The sequence below is a fragment of the Heterodontus francisci genome, chromosome 19 (assembly GCF_036365525.1).
Source record: "Heterodontus francisci isolate sHetFra1 chromosome 19, sHetFra1.hap1, whole genome shotgun sequence".
In the NCBI taxonomy this organism is placed as follows: domain Eukaryota; kingdom Metazoa; phylum Chordata; class Chondrichthyes; order Heterodontiformes; family Heterodontidae; genus Heterodontus; species Heterodontus francisci.
Genome location: NC_090389.1, coordinates 56,212,772 through 56,234,171, shown reverse-complemented (window position 1 = coordinate 56,234,171; position 21,400 = coordinate 56,212,772). Strand labels below are relative to the sequence as shown.

The 21,400-nt window shown below is 43.1% G+C and overlaps 1 protein-coding gene across 1 annotated transcript in view; it reads right to left on the bottom strand.

Moving 5' to 3' along the window:
* The window catches only part of il17rd (interleukin 17 receptor D), a 101,200-nt gene that overhangs the window by 26,712 nt on the left and 53,088 nt on the right, over positions 1–21,400 (bottom strand). Inside the window, exons 4-6 of the mRNA XM_068052319.1 lie at positions 18,303–18,427; positions 10,678–10,792; positions 8,399–8,556 (exon numbers count right to left, since the gene is read on the bottom strand). Of these exons, the coding sequence (XP_067908420.1) occupies positions 8,399–8,556; positions 10,678–10,792; positions 18,303–18,427 (398 nt within the window). The remainder of the gene's footprint in view (positions 1–8,398; positions 8,557–10,677; positions 10,793–18,302; positions 18,428–21,400) is intronic.

Here is a 21,400-nt window from a genome sequence, read left to right as displayed (position 1 = left end):
TTTGCGTACTGGGGCTCTACGCACAGCCCGATGCAGCTGCACACAAAAGTGGCCATCAGGATGAGGGCAACGTTGGGTATGAATTTTCCCCCTTTATCTAGAGGTTTTAACATCGTGTCCCTGCGGACATGGTCCATTTTTCACCCCCAGATAAAGCAGAAGATTGCTCAGGTGACCGCCACGATGCAGGATTGGGGTATGGGCCAGACCTGCGCCATGTACAGCAACATGAGTGCCTCGCACCTGATGACCAGGTTCTTATCCACAATGGAGAGAGATCACTGCTCCTTCATGCTGAGTTTATGCTATACCATGGCTACTCGCTCCTTCCAGGTTTTGGCACACGCCCCGGCCCCTCCAAACCATATCCCCAGCACCTTCAGGTGGTCTGATCTGACGGTGAAGGGGACAAAGGATCGGTCGGTCCAGTTCCCAAAGAACATGGCCTCGCTTTTGCCGTGATTTACTTTGGCTCCCGAGGCCAGATGCACATCAGTCTACGAACGGACAGCAGATCTGAGCAGATGACGGTGACGTCGTCCATGTACAGGGAGGCTTTGACCTGAGTGCCTCCACTGCATGAGTTTGTCACCCCACTTATGCCCGCAACCTTCCTAATGGACTCAGCAAAAGGTTCGATACAGCAAACAAACAAGACAGGGGAGAGAGGACAGCCCTGTCTGACTCCAGATTGGATCGGGAAACTTTCTGATTCCCACCCATTGATTGAGACTGCGCTACTGATGTTTGTGTAGAGCAGTTTAATCCAATTGCAGATTCCCTCCCCAAACTCCATTTCGGAGATCACCTCCATCATGAAACTATGCAATATCCCATCAAAAGCCTTCTCCTGGTCCAAGCTGATGAGACAGGTGTCCACCCCCCTGTCCTGCACATAGGCGATGGTATTCCTGAATAGTGCAAGGCTGTCAGAGATCTTCCTGCCGGGTACAGTACAGGTCTGATCGGGGTGTATCACCAACTCCTGAGCAGACTTGACCCGACTGGCGATGACGTTGGACAGAATCTTGTAGCCTACATTAAGCATTGATATGGGCTGTCAATTTCTGATTTCCGCCATCTCCCCCTTCCGCTTGTAGATGAGGATGATGATGCCTTTCCTCATGGATTCTGACATGCTGCCAGCCAGAAATACACTCTCGTACACTTCCAGCAGGTCTCAGCCGATCCAGTCCCACAGAGTGGAATACAACTCAACTGACAAGCCGTCGCTTCCGGGAGTTATACTCATCTCGAAGAACCTGACGGCCTTTGTCAGCTCATCCAGAGTTAGCGGTTTGTCCAAACTCTCCTACGTTCTAAGACCTCCATGATAGATGACAGGAAGCAATGGGAGGCCATACTGTCCGTGGGTTTCACATCGTACAGCCCAGCATAAAAGGATTTGCTGATTCTTAGTATGTCAAGACTGCGATGACATTACCAAGCCATGTTCTTCCTTCAGGCTGCTGATCACTGAACTGTGTGTGTAACTTTTGGAAGTAGAAACGTGAGCACATCTCATCCTGCTCAACGGATCAGACTCTAGACTGGAAGATGATCTTGGAGGCCTCTGTGACAAAAAGCGAGGCCTACTGGCCTCCTTGACCTCAACCCCCACCAACTGCAGCAGGAGCAGATTCTGCATTCTTTTCTGGAGTCGGGATGTTTCCCTCTGTCTCTCTCTCACCCTCAACACCTTTGAGGATGAAGAACCTCTTGGATGTTCACCTTGATTGCTTCCCACCAGTGTGCAGGAGACTCAGAGGTTTTACAGTTCTCCAACCTTTGTAATCCCTTTTGAGTTCTTCAATGTTCTCTGGGATCAGCAGTGTTACATTCAGCTTCCATGTCCCCCTGCCAACCTGCTGGTTGTCCTGTAAGTGACAGTCAGCCAGCAGGAGGCAGTGGTCAGAGAATAACACCGGCTTGACTTCGGTGGATCTGACCGTGAATGCACGGGACACAAACAGGCAGTCAATCCTGGAACGAGCAGACTTGTCCGGTTTTGACCAGATGTATCTACGCTGTGCTCTGTCTGAAGGGTTGCTGAAGACGTTGTGCAGCTTGGCATCTTTCACTGTTTCCATTTGGAATCTGGACGTAGTGTTCAGTCTGTTGTCGTCAGTGCCGGATCGTCCAGCTGCACGTGGGAGCTGCTGGAGGACGGTCAGCCGTACGCTGTATTGGACCGGGGTGTACAAGTTGATTAACCAGAGGATTGTTGTACATTACATCTGTTATGAGGAGGTGGCTGCCCACCACCTCCTTAACTTCAGAGATGGTGAAGTTGCCTCTTCGCAGCAGAATACCCAGGCCAGAGGAACTGAAATCATTTCCCCCTGACCATGGTCTATGGGTCCACCATCTTGACCATTGCCTGCAAGTGTTGAGGTGTGGTATCGCACACTCCTGCAAAAATAGGTCAGCCTTGACATTGGCCAGGTAACTTAAGGTCACAACACATCGCGTAGTGGACTGAACGCTACTCACGTTAATAGAGGCAATTTTTAAACCCATTTTAAAGTGTATACAAGTTTCAGCTCATGGTTGTGCTGCTGCATACCTGGGGCATGTTTAAACTGTTCCACAGTCCTTGGGCTGAGAAAAGAGCCCTGCTCTATAACAGGGTGACCACGGGGGAGTTGTGAACTTGGGAGAGGTTTCCTTCTGCTGAGATGGAGTTTTGGTTTCGTTTTGCTCCTCAAGACTATTACTGCTCCCAGTTTCCCAGAGCTGGGGGGGTGCTAGTTGCATTGCTGCTTCTGACGTCCCGAAGCAGGTGTTCACTTGGCGCTTCACTGCTTCCAGTCTTTTCTGGCCCTGGGCCATTTGTCTCCTCTACCGCCTTGGTGTTTTGCCGTTTCTTTTATTGGTGGCGGCCCTCCTGCCCTTCCTCATCTGAGGAGAAGCAATCACTGGTGTCTGTCAAAGGCATCAACTGCTTCTTGGCACTACTTCGCAGGGCAGCTTTCCCTTTTTCTGTCTTCTTCCTTGCAACAATTTGCCACTCTCCTTCTGGTGCTGCCTCTTCTTCCATTGGATCTGCTTTCTCTGGAGGAGGTAGAGGGGTTTGGCCATCTCCAAAGCGTCGTTCACATTTTGTTTGGCTGTCATGCCCTCTTTCCCTTTTTCTTGTGAACGCTCAAATCCTCTTGCGATAAAGGCAAACTACCATTAGCCATCTTAATTGCTTGCTGTACCCTGCATGTTAGCTTTCAGTGACTCATTGACAAGGACATTCAGGTCTCTGTACATCTACACTTTCTAATCTCTTACCATTTAAGAAATATTCTGCACATCTGTTCCTCCTACCAAAGTGGATAACCTCACATTTTTCCACATTATATTCCATCTGCCACGTTCTTGCCCACTCACTAAGTCTGTCCAAATCCCCTTGAAGTCGCATTGCATCTTCCTCACAACACACATTCCCACCTAGTTTGTGTCATCGCGAACTTGGAAATACTATATTTGGTCCCCACATCCAAATCATAGATATATATTGTGAACAGCTAGGGCCCAAGCACTGGTCCCTGCGGTACCCCACTAGTCACAGCCTGCCAACTCAAGAATGACCTGTTTATTCCTACTCTCTGTTTTCTGCCTGTTAACTAATCCTTAATCCATGCCAGTATATCACCTCCTATCCCATGTGCTTTAATTTTGCTTACCAACCTCCCGTGGGGGACTTTATCAAAGGCCTTCTGAAAATGCAAGTATACCACGTCCACCGACTCCCCTTTATCAATTCTGTTCGTAACGTCCTCAAAAAACTCCAACAGGTTCATCAAACATAAATCCAAGTTGACTATGCCCAATCAGATCATTATCATTTATCACATCCTTTAGAATAGATTCTAGCATTTTCCCAATGACTGATGTAAGGCTATAAGGTCTGTACAAAGAACAAAGAACAGTACAGCACAGGAACAGGCCATTCGGCCCTCCAAGCCTGCACCGATCTTGATGCCTGCCGAAACTAACACATTCTGCACTTCTGGGGCCCATATCCCTCTATTCCCTTCCTATTCATATATTTGTCCAGATGTCTCTTAAACGTCGCTATCGTATCTGCTTCCACCACCTCCCCTGGCAGCAAGTTCCAGGCACTCACCACCCTCTGTGTAAAAAGCTTGCCTCGCACATCCCCTCTAAACTTTGCCCCTCACACCTTAAACCTATGTCCCCTAGTAACTGACTCTTCCACCCTGGGAAAAAGCTTCTGACTATCCACTCTGTCCATGCCGCTCATAACTTTGTAAACCTCTATCATGTCGCCCCTCCACCTCCGTCGTTCCAGTGAAAACAATCCGAGTTTTTCCAACCTCTCCTCATAGGTAATGCCCTCCAGACCAGGCAACATCCTGGTAAACCTCCTCTGTACCCTCTCCAAAGTCTCCACGTCCTTCTGGTAGTGTGGCGACCAGAATTGCACGAAATATTCTAAGTGTGGCCTAACTAAGGTTCTGTACAGCTGCAACATGACTTGCCAATTTTTATACTCTATGCCCCGACCGATGAAGGCAAGCATGCCGAATGCCTTCTTGACTACCTTATCCACCTGCGTAGCCACTTTCAGTGACCTGTGGACCTGTACGCTCAAAACTCTCTGCCTGTCAATACTCCTAAGGGTTCTGCCATTTACTGTATACCTCCCACCTGCATTACCTCACATTTGTCCGGATTAAACTCCATCTGCCATTTCTCCGCCCAAGTCTCCAACCGATCTATATCCTGCTGTATCCTCTGACAATCCTCATCATTATCCGCAACTCCACCAACCTTTGTGTCGCCCGCAAACTTACTAATCAGACCAACTACATTTTCCTCCAAATCATTTATATATACTACAAACAGCAAAGGTCCCAGCACTGATCCCTGCGGAACACCACTAGTCACATCCCTCCATTCAGAAAAACACCCATCCACTGTTACCTTCTGTCTTCTATGACCGAGCCAGTTCTGTATCCATCTTGCCAGCTCACCTCTGATCCTGTGTGACTTCACCTTTTGCACCAGTCTGCCATGCGGGACCCTGTAATTCCCTGTTTTTTCTCTCCCTCCCTTCTTAAATAGTGGGGTGACATTTGCGACCTTCCAATCTGCAGTAACCGCTCCAGAATCCATAGAATTTTGGAAGATGATCACCAATGCATCCACTATCTCCATATCTCTTTCAACACTCTGGGATGTAAAATATCAGCTCCTGGGGTCTTATCAACCTTCAGCCCCATTAATTTCTCCAGTACACCCTTCTTACTATTACTAATTTCCTTAAATTCCTCATTCCCCCAATCCCTTGGATCTCTAATTCTGGGAGATTTCTTGCATCTGCCTCAGTGAAGACAGACACAAAGTAATCATTTAGCTTTTCTGCCATTTCTCTATTCCCCATTATAAATTCTCATTCCTCTGCCTGTAATGGAACCACATTTGTCTTTGCCAAACGTTTCTTTTTTACGTACCTATATAAGCTTTTACAGTCCGTTTTTGGGAGTTTGATGCATCCCACAACATTTTTAAATGTCGCATCGACGTATCCAGTGCTGGGGAAATCCTGCAGACAGAAGGTGTGCGCCACTTCAAACCCACAGCACTCCAACAGGACCCGCTTTACAAAGAAGGTGAGGTCCACGGGGGCTCCTTGGGCCGAGGTCTTCACTGTGACCGACAGCGTTGCCCACCCCTTGACCCACAGCTTGATTACTGGCAGCAGCCATAGCTCATTAGTCGTTGTCGCTGCCACCGCCTTCAATCCGCTAATATCCACACTGGGCACTTACAATCAGCCCAGGAAGAATATCAAGACTTCTCCCCTGCCAGGTAAGTATCATCCTCAACAATTTACCTGTCACAGATGCATCTGCCCATGACAGTATAGGTAGAAGTGAGTACCTCACAGTACTTGTGGAGACAAAGTCCCGTCTTCACACTGAGGGTACCCACCATCGTGTTGTGTGGCACTACCACCGTGCTAAATGGGATAGAATTCAAACAGATCTAGCAACTCAAAACTGGGCATCCATGAGGTGCTGTGGGCCATCAGCAGCAGCAGAACTGTATTCAACCACAACCTGTAACCTCATGACCCGGCATATCCCCCATTGTACCATTGCCATCAAACCGTGGGACCAACCCTGGTTCAATGAAGAGTGCAGGAGGGCATGCCAGGAGCAGCACCAGGCATACCTAAAAATGAGGTGTCAGCCTGGTGAAGCTACAACACAGGACTACTTGCATGCTAAATAGAGGAAGCAGCATGCAACAGACAGGGCTAAGCGATCCCATAACCAACGGATCAAATCTAAGCTCTGCAGTCCTGCCACATCCAGTTGTGAATGGAGGAGGCTTCACAAACATCCCCATCCTCAATGACGGGGGAGCCCAGCATATCAGTACAAAAGACAAGGCTGAAGCATTTGCATCCATCTTCAGCCAGAAGTGCCGAGTGGATGATCCATCTTGGCCTCCTCCTGAGGTCCTAGCATCACAGATGCCAGTCTCCAGCCAACTGGATTCACTCCACATGATATCAAGAAATGGCTGAAGGCACTGGATACTGCAAAGGCACTGGACCCTGACAACATTCTGGCATTAGTACTGAAGACTTGTGCTCCAGAACTTGCCGCACCCGTAGCCAAGCTATTCAAGTACAGCTACAACATTGGCATTAACCCGGCAATGTGGAAAACTGCCCAGGTATGTCCTGTACACAAAAAGCAGGACAAATCCAACCCGACCAATTACTGCCCTATCAGTCTACTACTGATCATCAGCAAAGTGATCGAAGGGGTTGTAAACAGAGCTATCAAGTGACACTTGCTCAGCAATAACTTGCTCACAGATGCTTAGTTTGGGTACCGCCAGGGCCACACAGCTCCTGACCTTATTACAGCCTTGGTCCAAATACGAATGAACGAGCTGAATTCCAGAGGTGAGGTGAGAGTGACTGTCCTTGACACCAAGGCGGCATTTGATTGAGTACGGCATCAAGGAGCCCTAGAACAACTGGAGTCAATAGGAATCAGGGGAAAAACTCTCCGCTGGCTGGAGTCATACCTAGCACAAAGGAAGATGGCTGTGGTTGTGGGGTTCTTCTCAAGAGCAATTATTGATGGGCAATAAATGCTATCCTAGCCAGCGATGCCCACATGCCCTGAATGAATAAAAAAATCATCTGAGCTCCAGGACATTACTGCAGGAGTTCTTCAGGGTAGTGTCCGACACCCAACCATCTTCAGCTGCTTCATCAATGACCTTCCTTCAATCATAAGGTCAGAAGTGGGGATGTTCGCTGATGATTGCACAAAGTTCAGCACCATTCGCGACTCCTCAGATACTGAAGCAGCCCATATCCAGATGCAGCAAGACCTGGTCAACGTCCAGGCTTGGGCTGATAAGTGGGAAGTAACATTCGCACCACACAAGTGCCAGGCAATGACCATCTCAAACAGAAGAGAATCTAACCATCTCCCTTTGACATTAAATGGCATTATCATTGCTGAATCCCCCACTATCAACATCCTGTGGGTTACCATTGACCAGAAACTGAATTGGACCAGCCACACAAATGCTGTGGCTACACAGAGCAGGTCTGAGGCTGGGAATTCTATGGTGAGTAACTCACCTCCTGACTCCCCAGTGCCTGTCCACCATCTATAAGGTACAATCAGGAGTGTGATGGAATACTCCACTTGCCTGCATGGGTGCAGCTCCAACAACACTCAAGAAGCTTAACAACATCCAGGACAAAACAACTTGCTTGATTGGTATCCCATCCACCACGTTCAACATTCACTCCCATCACCACCAATGTACAGTGGCAGCAGTGTGTACCATCTACAAGATGCACTGCAACAACTCACCAAGGGTCCTTCGACAGCACCTTCCAAACCTGCGACCTCTACCAACTAGAAGGACAAGGGCAGCAGATGCATGGGAACACCATCATCTGCAAGTTACTCTCTAAGCCACACACCATCCTGACTTGGAACTATATCGCCGTTCCTCCACTGTTGCTGAATCAATATCTTGGAACTCCCTTCCTAACAGCACTGTGGGTGCATCTACACCCCAAGGACTGCAGTGGTTGAAGAAGGCAACTCACCACCACCTTCTCAAGGGCAATTAGGGATGGGCAATAAATGCTGGCTTAGTCAGCAACGCCCAGATCCCCCAAACAAATTTTTAAAAATACATTCCAGCTGAAGGAGGATAAGTGGCTTCAGGAATTGGGAAAGCTCTGCATATAGTAAATATCAAAAGGATCTGAATAAAACTGCCATTTTGGGACAGCTGGCATCAAAGGCCTGGGAATAGGTTGCCCATACTTCAACTTACCCAGCTTTATAATTATGGCACAGTACATCGTTACAAAGCTATCCAATTTGCTTACCACAAATATGTTTTTGTCCTTGTGGAAACCAGTGTTCACCATTTTACACCGTATGTGATAGGCCTTAAATCCAAAAATGGAAGGAGCCAAGTCAAAGGTCACATTTAAACTTGTAGACTGATATGGTTGGTTGATATCAAGATTCTTTGGAGACCAGTCTGTTGGCAAAAACACAAAGAATGAAAATTAGTAACTTATATAAAATACTCCATTGGAACAATATATTGCAATTCCATGAAATAGTCAAGCTCAAAATCCTTTTTTGCAAGTTATATTTGGTTTGGATTTTGTAGTCAGTGCAAATGAACAGCACCAGCCTTCTATCACATTAATACTTGCCCACCGACTTTCTATGGGCTTTTGCATTAGAATTTGCTTTGATTAGAGAGCTAAAAATGTGTGGCGCCCCCTATATGGGATCTGGTACCTGTGTGCATGGGGCAAGCAACTGTGTATCTTCTTAACCAATCAGATCGAATAATCCTTACTGAGGCAGGGTTGAAGCAAGGGAGTATAAGTTGAAATATTTAATTCAGTGCCAAAACATGTACAGAAAGCAAATAAAGGAATGGAAAGAAAGATGGGATTGAGAGAGAGAGAGAGAGAGAGAGAGAGAGAGAGAGAATGAGAATAGAGACACAATTAAAAAGTTTAAAAAAATCTCCAGCAATAATTAAAATCTGAAGGAATGAGACTCCACACTTGTAAAAGTAAACTTTCATTCCTAGAGAGGTTATTTGGCAGTACTTAAGACAAATGCTCCCTCTAATTTTTTCTTTGTCGTGCAGTCTGTTCATTTCATTGCGCAGTTCCTTTAAATATTTTCGTGCAGCCAATACTCACATTATCTTAAATTGGACAACTTGTGAGCGGCCTGTGCATACCCTTCAGGTTCCTAAGCATCCGCGCACGTGTGCAGCTTAGAAGGAAAGCTGACAAAGATTTATCACGCCATTATAAATTTACTTACACTGGAATGACCAAGCCCTAACCTTTTCTGGTGAGTTTAGTGTGCATCTACCACCCAAGTACAGAAACTTCATACCATTATAGTGAAGCTTCTGGAGGAGAAGAATAACTCAGACAGCAACTTTCGCGTTTAAGTGTGCATGTGCACGGAAGTTGCTATCCAATTTACAGCTTAATAATGGTTAGCACTGACTGTTATTTTTACTGCAAAATCTAGGCCATTATCTTTTTTCAAACAGGTTTTCACAAACTTTGTTGGAAGATAGGGAAATGATTTTTAAATCATGGGAATTATCCTGTCATTACGTACACAGTGTTTCATTCTCGCTCCCAACTAATAACTCTTAATTTAAAGCGAATGCAAAACACATTTAAAACCACAGCAACTGAAAGCTTTAACAGAAAGTAGATGATGTTGGGCCACATCATCCTAAAGTGACAAAAATGAAGAAAACTATAATTGCTATTTGTTTAAACATTCAGCGAGAAATGTTAACAGTTTGAACTAAATGTTAACAGTCTTGCCTCCCTCATCTTTTAACAGTTTCTGTTTAAATAATTATAAGTAATGTGTGCAGTTAACTAGCAGCAAGAACTCATGAAAAGCGCTCTGTTTTCCAGCAAGGTGACCCACAATCTGAGTAAGAATGATGGTATTGATTTTTCCTAGATTGTAAAGATTTTCTTAAAAACAGGAAATATCACAAACCTGTATTCTTGAACAACTGTTATTTTGTAATTGCTGGAGGTCATTCACTTTAAAGTGCTTTTTTAAAATAAATGTGAGACTTAAGATCTTTGTATTCTAATTATTTATGCTGCAATAGTATTTCTCTAATTAATATTAAATGCATTAACGAAGCTGTAAATACCAATTTCAGAATCAGTTATGAAATCTTTAACATCATTCTGACACTCAGTACTTATTGGTTATGCTAGGTGAATTCATTTATTTGTGTCTCCTGTTCATCACTAACCAGGTTAAACAAGGGTTGAGAGCAGCCAACTGGCCTGATGCCAACAATGCAACATCGAGATTTTAAAAAAATATATATATTGACAGCCCAGGGGTGTTCTTCTAGCTAAAAAAAAACAAATTACAATCAGAGTCATTTTTCCTAATACAGTGAGTGCAAGGATCAACTTACAATTTATGTGTTGTCATGTTGGACCATCTCAGGTTGATTAACCTATTACAACAGGCCTGCAATATTACTGCTGAAACGTTGCATCATTAATAAATGGAGATTTAATTCCAGACCCTGACTTGCAACAAGATATCATATCAGCTGCACTAAGTCAGTACTTACGTTCAACCTCAAACTGAAAGGTATTATTTTCTTCCACAAGGTTCGGAAATGGTAAAATCATCACATTGTACTGTGTCTTAAACTTCAAACTTCGAAACGGATGGGATTTCATAACCTGAAGAGAGAACCGAAGTTAGGTGGAATGCACATGGAAACACAAGACCATAGACCCATCTAGTTTACCCTCTCTGTACTAGGAGCTTTGGCTGACAGTTTTTCTTTCAAAGGTTCCTGTTCCATTTAACTTTGGAAGGATCTAAGTTTACTGATCCCTACAATGTTCCTAGTAAGTTTTTTGAAAACAGACAATCCATCACAACAAACAACTTGCATTTGTATAGCATCTTTAACATAGTTAAATGTCCCAAAGCACTCCACACAAGCATCACCAAACTAAATTTCACAATCATCCATCATATAACAAAATTTATAATTGATAAAGCAATGCTTAATCTGCACTTGCTTCAGAGGAAATGATTCCCCCTCCCACCCCATCCAAAAGATACCAACTCATATGAGGCTAAAATGCCATGGTCCTAGGGGTCCCCCGATAGCTCATCGGGTGTTTATTCCTCTGCAAAGTGGGAGCTGAAGCAGTGAGTGGCTGAAGGTTATTTGTCTATAGGAAGTATAATTAGCCAAGACAGATTGAGTTCTCACCCAATATCCATACACATGCACTTTCCAGCAGGAATTACTGAAACAATAACCAGGATCAGGAACCTCTGCTGATATTCTGCCTTTCATTGCACCAAAGATACTGAACCAATTAATCCGGCATCACAGCTGTAACTCAGAACTGACCAGGGATCAAGTAAGAGATCGGAGAGAAACGAGGAATATTTTGTCCTAAAGGCAGGTTATTACCAACAGTATTTGTACATAGGAACATAAACAAGAGCAGTGGGTCATTTGGCTCTTCAAACCTGTTCTGCCATTTAATAAGCTCATGGCTGATCCTCAACCTGAACTCCACTTTCCTGCCTGATCCCCATAGCCATTAGAGTCCATAAATTTATCAATCTCAGCCTTCAGTATATTCAACAACTGAGCATTTACAGCCCTCTGGGGTAGAGTGTACCAAAGATTCACAACCCTCTGAGTGAAGACATTTCCCCTCATCCCAGTCCTAAATGGACAACCCCTTATCCTGAGACTATGCTCCCTAGTTCCAGACTCTCTAGCTAAGGAAAACAACCTCTCCGTGTTTACCCTGTCAAGCCTGCTCAGAACTTCAATATGTTCCAATGAGATCACCTCTCATTCTTCTAAATGCAAGAGAATATAGGCCCCATTCTACTCAATCCCTCCTCATAGGACAACCCTCTTATTACAGGAATCAATCCAATGAATTTTAATTTCACCCCATCGAAGGCAAGTATATCCTCAGTTAAATATAGAGACCAAAACTAAAATTGCACACAGTACTCCAGCTGTGGTTTCACCAACGCCCTGTACAACTGCAGCAAGGCTTCCTTGCAATAAAGGCCAAAAACCATTTGTCTTCCTAATTGCTTGTTGTACCTGCATGTTAACTTTCTGTTTTGTACAAGGACACCGAGTTTCCTCTGAAAACCAACATTTAATAGTTTCCTCACTATTTAAAAAAATATTCATTTTTTTCTACTCTTCCTACCAAAAGTGAGTAACTTCACATTTTCCCACATTATACTCCATCTTCCACATCCTTGCCCATTCACTTCACCCACCTATATCTCTTTGCAGTTTCTGTTTACACTCGGTCCCTTCAGCGAAGTCATTAATCTAGATTGTAAATAGCTGAGGCTCACGACTAAGCCTTACAGCACTCCACTCGTAACAGCCTGCCAACCCTGTTTATTCCTACTCTGTTTTCTGTCCTTGAATCAATTCTCCAACAATACTAATACATTACATTCAAGTCCATGAGCCTTTATCTTGTGCAACAACTGTTTGTGTGGCACCTCCTCGATTGTCTTTTGAAAATCCAATATACTACATCTACTGGTTCCCCTTTATCCATACTGCTCAAAAAGCTCTAATGATTTCCCTTTTATAAAACCATGTTGACTCTGCCTAATCATATCATGATTAAGTGCCCTGTTACCACTTCCTTAACAATGAATTCCAGCATTTTCCCAACAGCTGATGTCAGACTAACGAGCCTGTAATTCTCTGTATTCTCTCCCCCTCCTTTCTTAAATAGCAGTATTTCATTTGCTACATTTTAATCCAATGGGACTGTTCCAAAGTCTAGGGAATTTTGGAAGATCACAGCCAGTGCCTTCATTATCTCTGCACTCACCTCTGAGAACTCTAAGTAGGCCAGGGAATTTATCAGCTTTCGGTCCCATTAATTTCCAGAGTACTTTTTCTTCACTAATTCTAATTATTTTAAGTTTCTCACTCTCATAGACCCTTGGTTCCCCACTATTACTGATATGCTTTTTGTCTCTTCTACTGCAAAGACAAATTATATATTTGTAACACCTCCTTATTCCCCATTATAATTTCTCCAGTCTCAGCCTCTAAGGGATCCACATTTACTCGTAGAAGCTCTTACAATCTGCTTTAATATTTCTGGTTAGTTTACTCTCATATTCTATTTTCAACTTCATCAATGTTTTGGTCATTCTTTGCTGATATCTAAAACTCGCCCAATCCTCAGGCTTACTCTTCCTCTTGGCAATATTACAAGCCTTTAAAATCAATACTCCCCTTAACCTCAAGTTAGCCACAGATAAATCCCTTTTCCCATGGTGTTTTACTTCTCAATGGAATGTAGATTCATTGAGCATTATGAAATATTTCTTTAAATGTTCACCATTGCTCATCTACCATGTTTTAATCTAATTTCCTAATTTGCCTTAGCCAATTCACCCTCACACCTATGTAACTGACTTTATTTAAGTTTAATACCTGAGGTTACAACTTATGTACATCACTCTCAAACTCAATGTGAAGTTCTATCACATGATCTCTCTTTTCCAGAGGATCCCTTACTGTGAGATTACAAATGAACCCTATCTCATTACACAAAACACGATCTAAAATAGCATCTGCCTTGGTTGACTCCATGACATCTTGTCCTGGGAAATATCTCAAATGCATTCCATGAACTTGTCCTCCAAACTACTTTTGCTGATTTGATTTGTCCAGTCTACATGAAGATTAAACTGCCCCACAATTATTGCATTGCTTTTGTTACAAGCACCTCATGTCTTGATTAGTACTTTGTCCAACAGTATTGCTCTTAGGTAGTCTACAAACTGCTCCCACCAGTGTTTTTTGACCATTGTTATTTCTTATCGCTACCTCTACTGATTCCACTTACTGCTCTTCCGAGCCAAGGTCCTTCCTTGCTATGGTTCTTACATCATACTTCATTATCAGGGCTACCCCCTTCCTTTTCCATTTTGCCTGACTTTTTGAAACACCAAATACCCTCGAATATTTAGCTCTAAATCTTGGTCACTATGCAACCATGTCTCTGTAACGACTATTGGATCAAACCCACTTATCTCTATTTGTCAATCTTGTTGAGAATATCCCTGATATGACCTTATTCATTGATGCAATATTACTGTTAAACTTTTTGTCCCTTCCTGTCATGCTTTTCTTCACCCAAAATGCTGCACTGCTTTGTGGCTTTGGCTTTTTTCTTTAGATTTATAAATTTCCCTTCACTTGAACCCTCCCCCACCACCCCACTTTTTTAGTTTAAAACCCAATCTACATTCCTACTTATACGATTCACTAGGACCCTGGCCCCAGCCTGGTTTAAGTGCAGCCTGCCCAATGGAACAGCTCATTCTTTCCCCAGTATCAGTGCCAGTGCCAGTGCCCCAGGAATCAAAACCCAAATCTCCCACAGCACTCATTGAACCATGGATTCAACTCTCTGATCTGCATGACTCTATGCCAGTTTGCATGTGGCTCAGGTGGTAATCTAGAGATTATTAGCTTTGAGGTTCTGCCTTTTAATTTGGACCCTAGCTCATCAAACACTCTCAGCAGAACCTCATTCCTCATACTCCACATGTCATTGGCTCCTACCTGGATCATGACAACTGGCTCGTTCCCCCTTCCTCTCCAGTTCTTCTTCACAAATGTTGTCTTTAACCCTGGCACCAAGGAGGCAACACAACGTATGGAACTCCCAGTCGCGGCTGCAGAGGGCAGCATCTATCCCTCTGACTATACGGTTCTCTACCACATTCTTTTTCATCCCTCCAGTGTGACTCAAAACTAGGCTGGCCAGTATATTTATTAAATGTGCTATCAAGGATATCTATTCCTATTTTTCCTATTTGTTCCTTTGTGGGAACTTAACTCAGAACCAGCAACCAAGTGACTTTAATGTAGTTGTAGTATTTTGCAACACATTTGTGGAGAGAGAAGGGCAGAAGGACTATAAAAATTTCTAGCTGGTAATAACAATGGGCATAAATTTCTGGACAGTAACAACTTTCACACATATGCTAACCACAAAAACAGAACCAAATCTGACCAAGCTAATCAACAGCTTCAAAAAAAGCTGGCACCGGCCCTAAACAGCCAACAATTGAAAATTGGTCCTTATTGTAAGTCTACAGTAAGTGAAAAGAAGTAATTACACAGATTTAGTAACTTTAAACTGTTGGTAAATCCAATTTTCCTCAATGATGGGAAAAAAAACAAGTACATGAAAGCCTGAAGGGGGAAAATATAAATTTTAAAGACAAAAACTGGGTGCTGGATTTTAAGGGGGGTTTTGGGTGAAATGCTCCACTGGAAAGTTTTCATTTTTTACATTGTAGGTGGTGCATTCTAGCTGATGTTAAACACAGATATTTTTAAATTGGTAGATTTTGAAAAGGAAGAACAAAAAGTGACAGGTGGATTTTCAACAGACCATTACTTGCCCACAAATTGCCTCAATAGTCACTCACCAACATCCCAGTCCCCTGTCCCAGTTCACAGAGACACTCTAACCCATTTGGAACTAGTCAGAAATATGCTGTAACCCATGCTACACATTTACAAAGTCACAATGCCTTTCCTCCAACAGTACATATCAGCACTTTTCTATCCCCTCCAATTTAACCTGGCACTCTTTACCCCTGCAGGGATTCCTGTTCTTGTAAGAAATCTCATGCACGTTGTGCAGCAGCCAGGATCACTTGAAATAGCAACAGGACTAGGGTAGGAGCAGCATTAAGGGGAGTGGTGCCTCCTCCACACTGAGTTCTGTCAGCAAATTCTGACACTTGGCATGTACAGCTTCAATGAGGAGGAAGTGGAGAGCAAAACTCACAGCTGGCTGGTAGTTTATCCGAAGCATTTGGAAACAAAAATTTTCCATGCAGAAATGTCTAAGTTTCAAAATGATTTGTTTTGCAATAACTTAGTTTAGGACCTGTAACGACAGCAATGGCTTTCTGCAGGAATTAAGCCCATCAAATTCAGTCATGAGTTGGTCAAGTTGGTTACATCTAAATTTTCATTATAATTTTTCATTAATAGATTTGGCAAAAGAGAGAAATTTAGTGCCATATGAATATATTCTTTGATTTTTTAAAGCAAACTGTAATCTATTAAAAAGCGTTTTCATCTATCACAAGTTTCATGCAATCTTCCCTAATCAAGGTGGCCGGTGAATTGGTTTCATACATAGCAAATTTTCAAAGTAAGATACAGATTGAGCTGTTGTATTTTCCAATAGTTTTTGTTTTCATTTTAGAGTCCCAGCAACTCAGTTTTTCTTCTTATTCTCTAGACATGGTCTCTGATTAAGATACAGCTGATTTCACAATAAACCTGCTGCATAAACTTTACAATTGGTGATCTTGCTGTGTTTGAACAGTGCCTACAAGAGCTTGGAGCACACCAACAACTGACATTGGCTATTGCTGGCATAAAAATAAATGCTAACTGAATTAATTCCCTACATATTAAAGAAATCTCTAGTTCAATTATGTCTTTTTTTTTATTCATTCATGTGGGCGTCACTGACAAGGCCAGCATTTATTGCCGATCCCGAATTGCCCGAGAAGGTGGTAGAGAATTGCCTTTTTAAACTGCTGCAGTCTGTGTGGTGAAGGTACTCCCACTGTAGGGAGTTCCAGGATTTTGACCCAGTAATGTTAAGGAATAGCGATATGTCCAAGTCCGGATGGGGTGACTTGGAGAGAAACTTGGAGGTGGTGGTGATCTCATGCAACTGCTGCCATTGTCCTTCTAGGTGGTAGAGGTTGCGGACTTGGGAAATGTTGTTGAAGTCTTTTGAGTTGCTGCAGTGCATCTTGTAGATGGTATACACCGGAGCCATGGTCTACTGGTAGTGATGCTTAAGGTGGATGAGGTGCCACTCAAACTGGTTGCTTTGTTCTGTATGGTGTCGAGCTACTTTAGTGTTGTTGGAGGTGCACTCATCCTGGAAATTGCCTTGTAGATGGCAGAAAGACCTCGAGTTGGGAGGTGAGTCACTTACCATAGAATACCCACATGATATTTGGATTTTCAACAGACCATCACTTGCCCAAAATTACCTCAACAGTCATTCTCACAGTAATTATATGCCCAAGCATGAAAGTCATGAGTAACTCTTGCTGCTTGTAGGCACGGACTGCTTCTTTATCTGAGGGATTGCGAATAAAATACCTGCCGAACATTGGAACTGCAAGATTTTCAGGCCAAGTGTCTCCCAACTGAATTAGCAATCATCAGTGAACATCCCCAATTCTGGCCATTGATGAAGCAGCTAAAGATGGACAACTTCCTCAGAAACTAAGTCAACGTTGAGTACTCCCTCCTGACTGTATACCACTGTGTTGCCACCCAGGACTAGTGGTGGAAGAGTCTGGGATGTTGGTTGGTATATTTCTGTGAGTATGTCTGTGGGACAGCTCTTTCAAGTTTGGCACAAGACCCCAGATGTTTGTGAGGCTGTCTTTGCAGGGTCAACTCGCTGGATGTACCTTTGTGGTATCCCAATCCAATGACTAGATTGAGACTGGTTGGTCCATTCAGTTTTTGTCCTACTGTGCTTTTCTCTATGATTTTGATAAACGGCTTGCTTGGCCATTTCAGTGAGCAGTCAAGATATTCCTGTGTGTCTAGAGTCACCTATAGGGCAGACCTGGTAAGGACGGCTGGTGTCCTTCCACTGAAGACCATTAGTAAACTAGTTGGGAGTTTTTCATGATAAACAATAGCTTCATGGTCACTGTTACTGTTAGAAGCTTTTTATTCTAAATTTATTTCATTAACTAAATTCAAATTCGCAAACCTCCATGGTGGGATTGGAACTCGCGTTGCCAGATTATTAGTCCAAACTCTGGATTAGAAATCAATTAACAACCACTATGCTACTGCACCCGTAGATTAAACAAATACCAGGGAGTAATTTTAAGGCCTTTCTCTCACCACTCAAAGCTTTACTTAGAAGACGACTTAGCATTTAACTACAAGCTTGCAGTCCAGCAACAAATGGAAAGTGGAAATGTTGAATCAATTTGGGAGATGGACCACAGATGGGAACCATTAAAAACTAATCAGATGTAATCAGAACATTTACTGGAAATTTCTAAAGCCACAGATAAACTTCAGGTTCAAAAGGTCTGAAAACATTTGTTCTAAATTGTAGGAAAGGTCAGTTTACTTACAAGTGTTTTATTGAAATATTTGAGTTGCTTTCGTTCTTCTAAAACCAATGCTTGACATAATTTTTCAGCACCAACTGCTTTAGCTTCTTGAAGAATTATTTTGAAGCCTCTGATGCTTTCAATACCTGAGGAAAATTTGCAACATAAGGAAAAAATATATAAACACAGCGTGTACAATGAAACAGCATTGACAAATAAATCGATGTATGTAGTAATTTATTTGCAGGTACAGGGAGAGAAACCATTTTCATAACTAGATATGTGAGCAAGACACCCAAATCCCACCAGTGGAAAGTGGTGGCAAGAAGGCTGTGTAATTCGTTTATAAAGAAGGAAAACTATCACCAGGAAGTACACACAAGTGACTATCATTGTAAAGTAAAATGCTGCAGATTTTTCACAACTTATACATGCAAATATAATTTCGACTACAAAAAAGCTTCTGCTATTTCATAAATGTGTGTTATACATAACCACCAACACTAGGAATACTTCATCATCTGAATATTTGTTCACTGGTGGATCTGTTTAAAAAGTACTTATCTGAAAACTGGTTGGACAACGGCCATTTCCTAGATGGGCTTGCTGCCACAGGTGCCATGTGCTGTCTGCCTGTGCGCGTCTGCATCTGCCTGCATGTGTCTCACACGCGTGAATGTTAGTGTGTGTCTACACTGCTGTTCTGTATTCTCAACTCCTCACAACTTGCAGTTTCAAGTGAACCCCCTTTTAATTTCTCTTTTATCTACCAAAACTCAGCTTTCCAATACAGATGTCAAAAAAGCAGACAAGGGTGTGAGTTAATCAACATCACTAGTCAAAGTCATATCAGTAACTCCTTGCTGTACTTTCAGAGCTAGAATTTTACTCTAATTTTAAAGCTGTATCTTAGAAATGAGTTTTTTCACTTTGGACACTGCAATCTGAAAAATATTCAGCCATTTGTTTCATCGTCTCACACTCCTCTAGGAGGTCAGCAGGTGTCACAATTCAATGAAGCCATTGTTCTGTAGCAAAGTTTATTGCATCATTCTCATGAATGCTACTAAGGTGGATGATTTCAGTCTGAATTGCATTTTGAGGGCCCAGACAATAGAATAAAAAGAAATCATTGGCCAAGACCAATACAGAAAATAGATCACAACTATCTGAACTATCACAGATAGCTTAGCACTTTCTTTTACATGAGGAAATAGACCTACTTTTAAAAAAAAGAGACAATCAAATGGCTGCCAAGACAATCAAATCTTTGGTAACAACAAACTGCCTGTGTGGAGTTTGCAAGTTCTCCCTGTGTCTGCGTGGGTTTTCTCCGGGTGCTCCGGTTTCCTCCCACAAGCCAAAAGACTTGCAGGTTGATAGGTAAATTGGCCATTATAAATTGTCACTAGTATAGGTAGGTGGTAGGGAAATATAGGGACAGGTGGGGATGTTTGGGGGGATGTTTGGTAGGAATATGGGATTAGTGTAGGATTAGTATAAATGGGTGGTTGATGGTCGGCACAGACTCGGTGGGCCGAAGGGCCTGTTTCAGTGCTGTATCTCTAATCTAATCTAATCTAAAATCTAATCTGCCCAAAAATAAATGGATGTCAAGTTACTTTCATTTCTTTTAACTCAAAATGGATCAACTATACATCACCCTTCTAGGATAAATCTGTACCAAGACGGATCTTCCTGAATTAAAAGAATCAATCACATTGCCCTTAAACATGGGAAAAAAGTTGAAAAGGAGTCACTAATGTGTGGCACCAAAGCCTAGGAGTTTCAGGGATAAAACTGCCACCTGGCAAGGTGCTTGATTGAAAAGGCTGATCACAAAATAAGGGTGTTGCTCTAACCATTGTGCATTTATCAATAGAGGGGAAGGAATGGGGCATTTCTAGTATTTTTTTTTTCATTTGTGGGATGTGGGCGTCACTGGCTAGGCCAGCATTTATTGCCCATCCCTAATTGCCCTTGAGAAGGTGGTGGTGAGCCATCTTCTTGAACCACTGCAGTCCATGTGGGGTAGGTACACCCACAGTGCTGTTAGGAAGGGAGTTCCAGGATTTTGACCAGTGACAGTGAAGGAACAGTGATTTAGTTCCAAGTCAGAATGGTGTGTGGCTTGGAGAGAAACTTGCAGCTGGTGGTGTTCCCATGCATCTGCTGCCCTTGTCCTTCTAGGTGGTAGATGTCGCGGGTTTGGAAGGTGCTGTCAAAGGAGCCTTGGTGTATTGCTGCAGTGTATCTTGTAGATGGTATACATTGCTGCCACTGTGCATTGGTGGTGGAGGGAGTGAATCTTTGTGGATGGGGTGCCAATCAGGCAGGCTGCTTTGTCCTGGATGGTGTTGAGTTTCTTAAGTGTTGTTGGAGCTGCACCCAGCCAGGCAAGTGGAGAGTATTCCATCACATTCCTGACTTACGCTTTGTAGATAGAGGACAGACCTTAGGGAGACAGAAGGTGAGTTACTCACCACAGGATTCCTGGCCTCTGACTTGCTTTTGTAGCCATTGTATTTATATGGCTACTCCAGTCCAGTTTTTGGTCAATGATGTTGATAGTGGGGGATTCAGTGATTGTAATGCCATTAAAGGTCATGGGGAGATGGTTAGGTTCTCTCTTGTTTGAGATAGTCATTGCCTGGCACTTGTGTGGTACGAATGTTACTTGCCACTTATCAACCCAAGCCTGGATATTGGCCTGGTCTTGCTGCATTTCTACATGGACTGCTTCAATATCTGAGGAGTCATGAATGGTGCTGAATATTGTGCAATCATCAGTGAACATCCCCACTTCTGAACTTATGATTGAAAGATGATCATTGATGAAGCAGCTGAAGATGGTTGGGCACTACCCTGAGGAACTCCTGCAGTGATGTCCTGGAGCTGAGATAATTGACCTCTAATAACCACAACCATCTTCCTTTATGCTAAGTATGACTCCAAGCAGTGGAGAGTTTTCCCCGATTCCCATTGACTCCAGTTTTGCTTGGGCTCCTTGATGCCATACTCGGTCAAATGCTACCTTGATGTCAAGTGCCATCTCCTTAGTTTTGTGGTCTGCTATAGTTATTAAGTAACAGCCAAAAAACATCGGTACATTTTATATG